Here is a 12683-nt window from a genome sequence, read left to right on the forward strand (position 1 = left end):
GGGGGGCCCCAGTGGCCCCTCGGATAATCCAGAGCCTCAGTTCACCGGGGCTCAGATTACCGAGATTCTACTGTACTTGATAAAACTTTTCTCCTGAAGTCAACTTCTTTAAGCACTATACCTGTGATCCAAGCAAGTTTGGAGAGGGTGCAGTCGTCTGTTGCTGCTGCTGCTGCTGTAGTGGCTGTGGCGTCTGTATTTTATTTTCTGACTGTGCCAATGGCTGTATTTGAAACTTGCTGTCTGGCTGTTCCTGCTTTACCATCAAATTCTTCCGCAACTGTTCAACCACTCGTTTCTAGTAAGGGAACACACACACAAATTAAAAACAACAGAAGCAATTATACTAGTTTGTAGCACACAAAAGTGTCAGCATAAACATTATCACACTGCAACCAACCCTCCACATTTCTGGATTTGCTCTTTACAGAGTATTGATTCTTTTTGGATTTATTTAATTCTAAGTCTTCTGGTGTGAGTCTATGATAAATTTCTGGTGGATGTGACCAGAATCCTGCTGGAGGACCTGGAGATCTCTAGAAAGGTATGCTTTCACATTACGAAGAAATATTCACAGTTTTTCACTTTCATGGGAATCAGTGCCCCTGAGCCCAGTGAATGTGGAGAACTGGATGTATTCACTGTCTGTTTTATCTACAGACCAAGGCATCAGTATCAGCACTGTCTCTTAAATATTATGTATGGCAGCCAAATAATGGGAGTATACCTATCAGGAAACATGAGAAAACAGACATGTTCCTTAAAGACAGTGTCATTCACGTACATCACAGCAAGCAAATGACTGCCTTGATGACTAAATATATCCCTCAGGACAGTCAGCTTTCTCTCAAAATAGTGAATGTTTTAAAAGCAGAGATGCTTCTCAGAGAGCTGCTTAGCATTCATTCATAGTCTTCTATGAGAATCTAACAATAATGAAACAGGATACATTGTTCTTGAGACCAAAAAAATAATAATAAACAAAAGTTATATGGTGGTTAAATTTACTAAAATGTTTGAAATTAGTTTTCATATACCTAGAGAAGAATAAAGATCAGATCTAAGTCAACAAATACAGGCTACTACAAATTCAAATATTGCAAGTACTGTATTACATTGGAAAGCAAAATAATTTTCCTTTTTTGCAATGAGCAAAATCTAGCAACCAATACAGATGTCTAGAATAATGTAGAACTTACAAATTATGCCTGGCCCAACATGATACAGCGGGCTGAGAACTGGACTATGATTCTGGAGACCAGGATCTGATTCTCCATTTGACTATGAAAACACTCTCATCTCCAGGAAAGCCCATGATAAGTTCACCTTAGGGCATGCATAAATCAGAAATGACTTTAAGTCTCACAATAACAGGAAATGAGGACCCCCCCCCCCCCAATCTATTGGTATTTCACAGTTCAAACTAAAACCTGCAGTTCAAGGAGAACATTTACTGGTTGAACCTGCCACCAGGTTTTCAGTGCCATTGCCAAAAACAGCTACTCTGTTTCCCCGAAAATAAGGTAGTGTCTTATAGTAATTTTTGCTCCCAAAGATGTGCTAGGTCTTATTTTCAGGGGATGTCTTATTTTCGATAAAGAATTCACATTTATTGTTGAACAAAAACTGAAAATTTATCATATACTGTACAGTAGTTGTCATCACAAACCAGCATAACCAGACAAACTGTGAAATCCTATCGAGATTTTTTTTGTTACTACCATTATTTCCATGTACAACTATCTATGGTATGTACATTTACCGATCCTGCATGCTCTGGTGTTCTGTTCAGTGCTTCCAAACAAAAACTTTACTAGGTCTTACTTTGGGGGAGGCCTTATATTTAGCAATTCAGCAAAACCTCTACTAGGTCTTATTTTCCGGGGATGTCTTATTTTCGGGGAAACAGGGTGTCAAGAGTCAGACGCCAGTTAACATACAAAACAGAGTTTATTCCGAAGATAAGCCAAAAAATAACATAAACACAGGAAATATCCTTGAAACACTTCACTTTTCAGTGTTTCGAGAGTAGATTGGACAATAATAACTCAAAAACGAGCCACGCTAATTTCCCATGCTGGCATTCAATAAAAAACTAAATAACGCTTCAATTCAGCTTTGGAAAACAAATAGAGTTAATTGCTGGAAAATAAACAAACTAGAAAAGCAGTAAAGCTGCTTCCACGGTGCAGATAAGCCGAGAGCCTCAAAGGGATGATGAATAGCTGTCGTCAGAAGAATCCAAGGTCAGGTCAGGAGGCAGCAGAAATTCCGAAAAACAAACCAATAGTCAGAAGCCGGGAGTAGCCGTCAGTCAGAGGGCGTAGACAGAAGCCAGGTCAAATTCAATCCAAAGTCCGAAGAGGGTGCAGTCATCCAAAACAGGTCCACGATAAGACACAGCGAGAGCCAAGCTAGATGATATCAGCAGATTCAAATCATAGTCCAAGTCCAGTCTTCATGGAAACACAGAGATCCCAATGGCGCCTCAGCAACACCTTGCCACATGCAAAGTGAAGTGGCCAAACATTCCCATTTTATTCCCCTTCCTCCTGGGTGACCAAACACTCACACCCAAACACCAGGTGTCCCAAATCTACTCAGAGTCTGAACTCCACACAGCTAGAGCTCGTGGATCTGGAGTACCTAGCAATTCGTCGGAGTCCCAATCATCCTGCCCACACTTAGCCCCATGAACACTTAAAGAACCATCCTCCCTTCTCCAAGCATCCCAATTGGGATCAGCTCCTGCAGAAACCCCAGGTTCAGAAGTATCCATAGGCCCCAAATCCCCAGACATCTCCGGTGGCTGTGCCCATTCAGTGCCCGCTTCCCCAGCCACCACCTGTTCCTCAGCATCCATCTCCCCATCTGAATCTTCCTCAGAAGATCCCCCATATAGCTCTCTAAGTCGCTTCCTGCGCAACTCCTCCAGTGAACCCTCATCACAAGGGTTTTTTCTTCCTCTTCGAATTCCATCACCATCAACCATAATCCCTGAAGGCGCAGTCACAACACAGGGTAGTTGGTGTTTTAAGCAAAAATATTACAGCAATTCATTCATACATATTGTAGATCTGTTTTCTGATGCTGTAGCAAAACCTGCTCCAGTTTTCCTCCCACATTTTTAACAGTCTATCATTAAAACTGCTCAGACATTATCCATTCACTACATTCTTTTATGATGACCTTCTCACCTCCCTTAAGACAAGAACGCTTTAACTTCCAGACACCTGTCATCTGTTCTAGGACTCTAGTTTTCCCTTTCCTAAGCATCTGATCCTTCAGAACGAGAGTTTATTTCAGAAAGTCAATTAAGTTACCAGCTTATGTGGGCAGACCACCATCCATATTGGTGTTCAAATTTCTCTCTCTTCCAGTTACAAAAGATTCTTACCTGCGTACCTAAAGATTATTCTTATTAAGTAATGTGATAACTGCCAATAAAAACCTGTGCTATATTTGAATGGAATCATACTTATTGAACTTGTTTATCTAGATTATCTGAAAATCTAAACAGGAAAATTGAAATATAGAGGTCTGACAGGAAGCAAAGAAATCTGCTCCACGTAGAGTTTATTTATGTATCTAAACACTGATCAGTCATTTATGACTGCTTTCGGAAACACAAGTGCATTATCAAGCTATTTAAAATGCTATGTCTGCAAGTAGAGACAGAAAGATATCAAAAAAGCAGAGAAATGTAGAGGAAATAATAGGACAGAAAACAGCTACACCTGCCAAGCAATAACTCAACCTATTAGCAACATAGGAGACTAAATTATTGTATCCAGCAAAATCAGGCATGTTTTTATCTTTTCTATAACTGAACTTCTGAAGTTCAGGGATAAGGGTGATTTTTCTGCCATTCCCTAGTTCAAGGAAACCAGCAATAGAGTGCTCAAACTCATTTCCCGCATGTTCTGTGCCACAAAACAGAACATCAGAGAAAAAAGAAAAGAAGGGGGAAGCCAAGCTTGAGTACTCCTAAGCCAGGCTGCAATAGAAAGGGTGAACCAATCAGAATAGGAATTAGGAAGAGTAGGAGTCAAGTGAGTCACATCACATTCACAATCCTTTCTCTAGCAGGCCTTGAAAGAAAGCCCAGGAAATCTGTAGAGAAAAACCTGAGAATAAAACACCTGAAAAGTTGCATTCATTTCTGCAGAAGAGCCAATAGCTTGCCTACTAATGTAAAGAGCCAGCATTATGAGCAGGAAAAGTTATTTCTCTGGTTGTCTACTTTGGCCTTTAGTAAAGTGTGAAAGGCTCCTTGTCAGGAATATCTCACGTCCTCACATGTATTTTAGAAAGTTCAATTTAAAGAGGATAGACATGCTTATATTATTTAGATGTTAATATTTTACAAGCTTGTCACTTTTAAGCGGGAGGGAGAAGGGGAAGCAAGGATTTACACTCTGAACAGGAAATAACATTATTGTTTTTGGTAGTAATTCTTTAAAATTGATGCTGGAAGGACACTGAAGAAATTAATTACAGGATTCCAATTTTGCAGGGGTTAAGGTACAGGACCTCATGGAAGAGGAAAAATATCTAATTACATTTTTCAAAAACCCTGAAATTTAAAAACTCTAAAACCAGGACAGTAAATAAAGAATAACACTCAGAAAACAAGGGAATTCCAGACAAGAAACAATCAGGGCCAGTGAACACCTTAACACCTCCCGACAATGGATTCCCCCAGGCAGTAAACAACCAAACCTTGAAACTGAAAGGCTAATCCAGGGGTCCCCAAACTACGGCCCGGGGGCCACATGTGGCCCATCGAAGCAATTTATCCAGCCCCCACAGTGGCGACTCCCTCCTCCACCGAGGAAGGCACATGCGGCGCAAGGGAGGAGGGAAAGGCACGTGCCTTTCCCGCCTCCTCCCTCGCGCGGTGTGCTCATTCCATAGCTTTGATTGTTTATAATGGCATTTTAATTATCATTTTATTAATTATTAAGGGGTGCTTTGGTAGTGCTTTTGGTACGCAAAGGCAGAAGAGGGCGGGACTAAATGGCCCAAGGGGTCTCTTCCAACCCTCTTTATTATTGTTATTATTATTATTATTATTGACACAAAGACACAGTATGGCACAGCAAATGAGATATATATGCTGGATTTCGTATCACAAAATCACAAGTCAAATACCTCTCAAGCATTTAGGACTTTGTGATGTTTATTATTATTATTATTATTATTATTATTAACAACAATGAGGCTGGGTGGCCATCTGCAGGGGTGCTTTACTTGTGCTTTTGGTGCACAAAGGCAGAAGGGGGTTGGACTAAATGGCCCAAGGGGTCTCTTCCAACCTTCTTTATTATTTTTATTATGATTATTAACATTGAGGCTGTATTTGTTCCCGTTTTGTTTTTTTACTTCAAAATATGTGCAGTTCATAGTTTTTTTAAAACTGTAGTCCAGCCCTCCAACGGTCTGAGGGACTGTGAACTGGCTCCCTTGTTTAAAAAGTTTGGGGACCCCTGGGCTAATCAATGCGGCCAATGAAACATTCACCCCTGCCTCAAACAGACAAAAGTACTTTCTCCCGCCCTCAACATTCCACATATATATAAACCCCACTTGCAATTTCCAACATACGTTACAACCTCTAAGGATGCTTGCCACAGATGCAGGCAAAACATCAGGAGAAAATGCCTATGGGACATGTCCATACAGCCCGGAAATCTCACAGCAACCAAATGTTTTAAAATGTTATATTAGCCACTTTCCAATCACTAGGTTAGACACACATCACATATTTTTGTTAGAAGTATTGCACATTTTTCCATTTAGGTCCTTCAAGAATTCCCAGTAGTACAATGTTGTTTATTTATTTTCAATTATAAATAGGTTCTAGAACAGTAGTGGGCCACTACAGGTGAGCTGAGGCCACTTGTCCCCCAGAGGCTGCAACCCTCAACAGCGTCTCCAAATACAGTAGAGTCTCACTTATCCAAGACTCGCTTATCCAAGGTTCTGGATTATCCAATGAATTTTTGTAGTCAATGTTTTCAATATATTGTGATATTTTGGTGCTAAATTTGTAAATACAGTAATTACAACATAACGTTACTGCGTATTGAACTACATTTTCTGTCAAATTTGTTGTATAACATGATGTTTTGGTGCTTAATTTGTAAAATCATAACCTAATTTGAGGTTTAATAAGCTTTTCCTTAATCCCTCCTTATTATCCAAGATATTCGCTTATCCAAGATTCTGCCAGCCCGTTTAGCTTGGATAAGTGAGACTCTACTGTACCACTATCTTCATCTGAGTCCTTCCTATAAAAATGGCAGCCAGAAGTACATTACCCTCAATTTGAGACAGAATTAAATGAAAGTAGAAGGGTTTGCTGGGGGGGGCGCTTTGTGTGTGACTTAGGATGTTTTACCGACTTTGAGGGGATCTCTGTGAGATTCTCAGACAAATACCTTGCATTATTTTTTATAACTGAACGTTGACTCTTTGGGAAACTGGCAGGGTTGGCAATCATTACTAAATGAGAATATTTTATTAAAATTGTTTTGTTCAGGTAATTTAGGTTAAGGAAAATAGAACTAATAGACAAAAACAAATCAAAGCTATGTAATGAAATCAAAGCTCTGTAATAATCAAAAAAGCAAAGTATGGACTTCAAGATACTAAGAGTGACCTAGAAGGATGCACATGCACACAAATTACCTCAGAATGCCATGTTTTGAAGAATGAATTCCAATATTTTTCAATAGGAGAGACTGAGAATTATGTGCCTGCAACTGAAGATGACATTCCAAGCATTTAATGATATGGATTTCAGACCATGAGTAAAGCATATGTCTAAAAAGTTACTCTCTGCCCTACGTTGTCCACTTGCAAAAATGACAGACAAGGAAACCTAAGCTTAACTCCTAAGGGTCACCAAATGTGTGACTTCTGAAACATAATATACATTTGAGTATGGTGTCTTGAAAGCGCCGACAGCTTTCTTACCAGCAAAAACATTACTGTCATGACAACAGAGATTTGAAGAGAAAATGTGGATTTTAATGTTCTTTGTCAAATATTGAACACTGCAGGGTGAAAAATACCTCTGAAATCCAACGTTTATCAAACAATGAACTAAGCTCCTTTAAAGAAAAAAACACAATATGAGACAAGCAGAATGATGGAAAGGAGAAAACTCCTAGAAAAGAATATTCTGCAAGTCCTTTTTATTGGAATTCCAACAGTAAAAAGAGACTATACATCAGAACGAAAACTTTCCTACCCAGTTCAGACATATCTCATACAATGTTTGTTTGACAGTTACACTGTCATAATTTAGACTGCCAAACCTCTGCTCTAGAGTTTATAAAAGATCAAGTACTTGTCTCTCTCAAAGCAGGTATAGTAAGATAGAGTGGGTAAACAGTCCATTTTTCTTTATAATTACACTCCATGTACCTCATACATGAGAGTTCCCTTGTACTTTCATACCAACAGCACCAACTGTCCATGTCTGATAAGGCTCTATAAAGTCTGCAAGACCAGCAATGGTAACCAAAAGGAACGCCTTAACATTTCATACTTAAGCAAAAGCCATACATAGTTCTGTTATTTAATAGCAAACATACATAGCTCAATTAGGCAAGACTTATGACCAGATCCTGCTCCATAACTTCCCTAACCTTCAAGTAAACAAACATAAAAAACAGATGCATAGCTTTCAACTAAGATATTACTCATCATATTGAAATGCACCCTAACTGTTCCCTCTTCACTGTAAAAACTTCCCAACAAAAGAGTATTCATCATATAAACAATCAGTGCAATATATTCAAGAAAGCACCAGTGATTTAGCTAATATTAAAGCTAACCCTTTCACTAGAATACAAAAAAGCAAGTGTTTTAAAATTGTCTCCTCCTATGCTCTTCACAGTAAAACATATTTAAATAAAAACAAACTGGTTGACATCTAGCATGATATCTATCAATATCCTCTTCAGCAAGAGCACACCAATGATAAGACTATTCTTAAAGTCGGTTCAATTAATAATGAATCTGCTAAGTTCTTAGCTCTGTGCCAGGAATGCTATTTTCCTTAATGATCATTGTGCTACAATAATGAGAGCCACTGGACTCAGCTTAAAGAGATTCCAGTAAAAAGAAAAAAAGGGGAAAAGTGAAGAATTGACATTCAAGCAAAGTAATCTAGAACACAAATTAAGTTATTATTTTTAAAGAAATGCTGCATTCTCAAGACAAATACAAACCGCATCCAAAACAGGATCAAACTTCTCCACTTCTTGCATGCATGCTAAACTGCCATGGCTGGTTTTGTAGTATTCTGTGGTTGCTGTGCTCCACTACGAGCAACCAATTCATCCTGTTGCTAAGGGGTGAAACCATTGGTTTTATCTATTTCCATGCATTCACTGCTGCGATGTTTTGTCACCAGCTCTTGGTTCTTTGTTTACTGGAGCAGGGACTTTATTTTGTTTCCACAGTTCTTAAAAGGTAACAGTGATAAGAGTGTTTTATTAGTTCTCAATTATGAACGTAACTGTTTAAAAAGCCACTTGTTTATTTTTTTTTCCAATGGACTCCACAAAAGAAAACATGGGAGGACAACCTTGACAACAAATATTCATTCTATATATACACACAGACACAGCAAATGGAAGTATTTAATTTTTAAGCAATCAACAGCTGTTACAATAACTCCAGTTAAAAATCAAGGGTGGGCACAGCAGGAGGGGAAAGCAAGAGAGAGAAGTACTCCATTGAAAGAAGGTTCTTAAGATATTATACACAGTAACTCAAGCTAGAGGAATACCTTTCACATTTGAACTCTCCACATGTAAAGCAACCACTGATCCAAGCACATGGGAAGTCTCACCACTTGATAAAAAATCCCAGCACTTACCACACATAAGATAATGTGTGGAAGAAATGTGCATAGCAGAGTGCCAAGCATCCCTGTCTATGGTGAATGGTCTCTGCTATGGGTGCATATACATTGTAGAACTTACACAGTTTGACATCATTTTAATTGCCATGACTCGATACTATGGAATCATGGGGGTTGTAGTTTGGTGAGCCACCAGCATTATTTGGCAGGGAAGGCAAAAGACCATGTCAAACTACAACTCCCAAGATTCCATAGTAATGAGCCATGACAATTAAAGTGGTGTGAAACAGCATTAATTCTACAGTGCAGATGAATCATAGCTGGCTATGTCTGTTGGCATTTTCTAAGTTTCTATTTTCATAAAACGTATTTCCTAACATGTTGCTACACTAACATGAATCCTGTTTCTACTACTTCAAGCTACATACTCTGCAGAGAAAGGTGTCTCTAGGGCCCCTTCTACACTGTCATACAATTCAGATTATTAAAGCAGATAATCCACATTATCTGCTTTGAACTGGATTATATTAATCTACTCTTATTTCTATATAACCCAATTCAAAGCAGATAATGTGGGTTATCTGCTTTAGTTATCTGAATAGTATGGCAGTAATAAAAAACTGTAGAATAAAAGTGTAGAAGGGGTTTAGGTAGGGGTAGGAGAAGTCTTAATTCTCAAAGTCTTTTAAAGCAACAGTGATGATGACAATGACAATAGCAACAATGAAACTAATACTAGTATGGAATTTCCCTATTCCCAAATTCGGGGATCTCCATTTTCTGGAAGCAAGAGGGTCACATAGGCAACTTCAAAGCCCTTGACTCCATCCTGTGCTTTAACAGGTAGACGATAAAGGGAACTTCTCTAATACTTTGATTACATTCCTTGTTTAACACCTATCACACACAATGCAGAATTACAGCAATTTGAAATCACTTTAACTGCCATAGCTTGATCCCATGGAATTCTGGGATTTGTAGCTTGTTATGGCACCAGAACATTCTAAAAGAGAAGGTTAATAACATGGCAGTTAATGTGGTTTCAAACTGTGATATTTCTGCTATGTAGATGCAGCCAGAATTCTAGATGTAAAAAACACACATAGGCACCTGTGGATTAAAGTTCACATACGTTGAACACTTCATCTGATGTGATACATGGGTCAGAATAAGGAATGCCATTTCCTAGAAATAAACCTTGCCCCTCTGCTTACATGCCACACTGCAAATTTATTTTAATGCAAAACTTTTCTTTTCAATTTTTGTTTATTCAATTTATATTTATATTCTGCCTTTCTGCCACAAACAGAACTCAAGGCATTTTAGGGTAAAATAGAAAAATACATTATATGTGAAAAAGAATAAAAATTTCTAAAGTAAAGTACCCCAGTAAAAGAAATATTCAACACTCCAGTTAAAAGACTCTTCTGCTGCAAGCCAAGTCAAGTGATCCCCAAGTTACAAACATCCGACTTATAAATGACTGACAGCTAAGAATGAGACTGAGACAACAGGAAGTGAGAGAAATCTACCCCTAGAAGGGAATTTCACTCCTGGAAAAGGTGTCTCCACTGAAGCTTTCTCACCAATCCTTGTTTCCACAACAACCCTTATTCTAGAACAGATGTTACACCCAGCATTGTCTTGTCTAGATTACAAACTAAATGTATTACACCTTTTTAACTTTTTAATGATGCCATGGAAGGGTTCAATTCCTCACCTGCATTTTGATGAAAAATAAACATGGGGCTGTGTGTCATCCATTTATGGATGACCATAAACTACACATTTTTCAAGGATCTTTTCAAGTTAGAATCTGTAGATATTAGTTTCTAGCATAGGATAATCTTTGTACAAATATCTTTTGCTGCTTTGGTAAATACATTCAAACATACTTGGAATAAGTTTTATCTTTGACCATTCTGAGCTATCTATTATATTAGTACAATGCATACTGCAGATCACGGATGGGATTCATGTTGTATCTGAACTTCTGAAATTTCTCATTATTTGCTATGCTGGCCAGGACTTGTTGGCACTTACAGTCCAGTACTATCTGGAAGATTACATGAGTCCCACACCTGCTTTAAACTGATGTTTGGATTCAGCAAACAAATAAAGGGCTCTGGAAATTAGGGTCCTAGTGTTGTAGTAAGATGCAAATCTTAACAGAGAAAAAACTAAAAAGTAAACATGTTGATTTTTTTAAAATGTTATTTTGTGTTTAAAGCAGTTTTATTATGCTCTTGAATTTAGAAAAATATAAATGTCATGTGATACTTTGTGCTACACATAAGTAATTCTAAGAAAAACAAGAACTGCCCCAAGATGTTTCTCTCTCAAACAAAAAATTAAAATGTTCATTTTGCTAGCTCAGCTTGCTGTTTTATTGATGTACATGTTATTTAGAAAGAAGTTTTCTCGCCCCATGTTAGCAATTCACTCTGCAGCACAAAAACAGCTAAGTCAATCAGCATTTAGTGATGAGTTTTAGAAATTCTTTGTCATGGAGACCAAGCATTAATATTCTCGAAATACCGCTGACTGCACGGTCCCATACAGAGAATGCAAAGTTGTACAAAATGTGGCAAAGACATCTGTCAGATGGATAGTCTTCTAAATAATTATATTTTGAAAAATATTTATCATTCTTAAAGAGAAACTGAACAAGCTTCTGATGCATAAACCTATGCTAGGAATGGGTACAAATTACTCAAGGCTGTCTAACTAACAACAGTAGGGCTTGCTTGCACATTGTATTTGCAGAGTGCCACACTTAAAGAGTACCTTAAACTCACACAAAAACTAAACAAACCAAATTTCTGAGTGAACACCCAGTCTAGAAAATACAATCACACATAGAAAAATTCACTTATTTATACCATAAATTTGGCTTTCTATTTACTCGAAGGGCTGTGTTAAAATATGCAGTTGCCAAGTTCTTTACATATTATGTTTCATGACAACAGTGAATCAGTAGAAACATTTCAATCTGGATCTTTACAGGAGCTGCCATTCATACACAAAACGCATGGTTCTGGTGGCCCGTTTGCATTCCATTTGTAATAAAAAGGATGAAGGCCTCCAGTTTCTATGGTAACACAGATGGCCACAATACAGGAGCCTTACAAATGTTCAAGTGTAACGTGAAGAAAACAAAAATTCACTCTACTCTGCAAATCTAAAATACTGAACTTAAGAGCAGCACTATACCAGAGTATTACTACAAAAATGTGACTGCATTGTAACACCTAAATGGTAAATGTTGCCGCTTCATAAAAAATATACATTAAAAGGCTTGAATAAAAACTGATTACAGGCAATCCCCAAGTTATGAACAAGATAGGCTCTGTAGGTTTGTTCTTAAATTGAATTTGTAAGTCAAATCAGGTACATTTTTAAGTGTAACTCCAATCAAATATATGCTTTGGGTAGCACAGGAAAGGCTTAACACCCCTGTGGTGTTTGTTTTGCTATCTGTGCTCCCCCATTCAGAAGATTTCACCTCACTTTCTGTCCCGGTGATCATTGGATATTGACAACTTTGGCTTGTTGGGGAAACAAGGATTGGTGCTAAAACTTTAGTTGCGATACCTTTTCCCCATGATAACTCTTTCAGGAGTGAAATTTCCTTCTAGGGGTAGGTTACTTTCATTTCCTGTTGTCTTACTCCCGTTCTTAGCTATGAGTAGTTTATAAGTCAGATGTAACTGAGGGACTGCCTGTACATAAATTTTCCTGCCTTGTGTTGTGAAAACACTTGGCTTACCATTATCATGAGCGCAAATAGTATGTGAGCAGA

The 12683-nt window shown here is 38.0% G+C and overlaps 1 protein-coding gene across 10 annotated transcripts in view; it reads right to left on the reverse strand.

Annotated features, from left to right (window-relative positions):
* Window positions 1-12683, reverse strand: part of phf21a (PHD finger protein 21A) — a 176057-nt gene that overhangs the window by 55754 nt on the left and 107620 nt on the right. For all 10 annotated transcript variants that reach the window (XM_062967934.1, XM_062967938.1, XM_062967933.1 and 7 more), the window contains exon 6: window positions 122-298. In XM_062967934.1, coding sequence (XP_062824004.1) covers window positions 122-298 — 177 coding nt within the window. The remainder of the gene's footprint in view (window positions 1-121; window positions 299-12683) is intronic.

This window comes from Anolis carolinensis, chromosome 1, assembly GCF_035594765.1.
Source record: "Anolis carolinensis isolate JA03-04 chromosome 1, rAnoCar3.1.pri, whole genome shotgun sequence".
Lineage (NCBI taxonomy): Eukaryota > Metazoa > Chordata > Lepidosauria > Squamata > Dactyloidae > Anolis > Anolis carolinensis.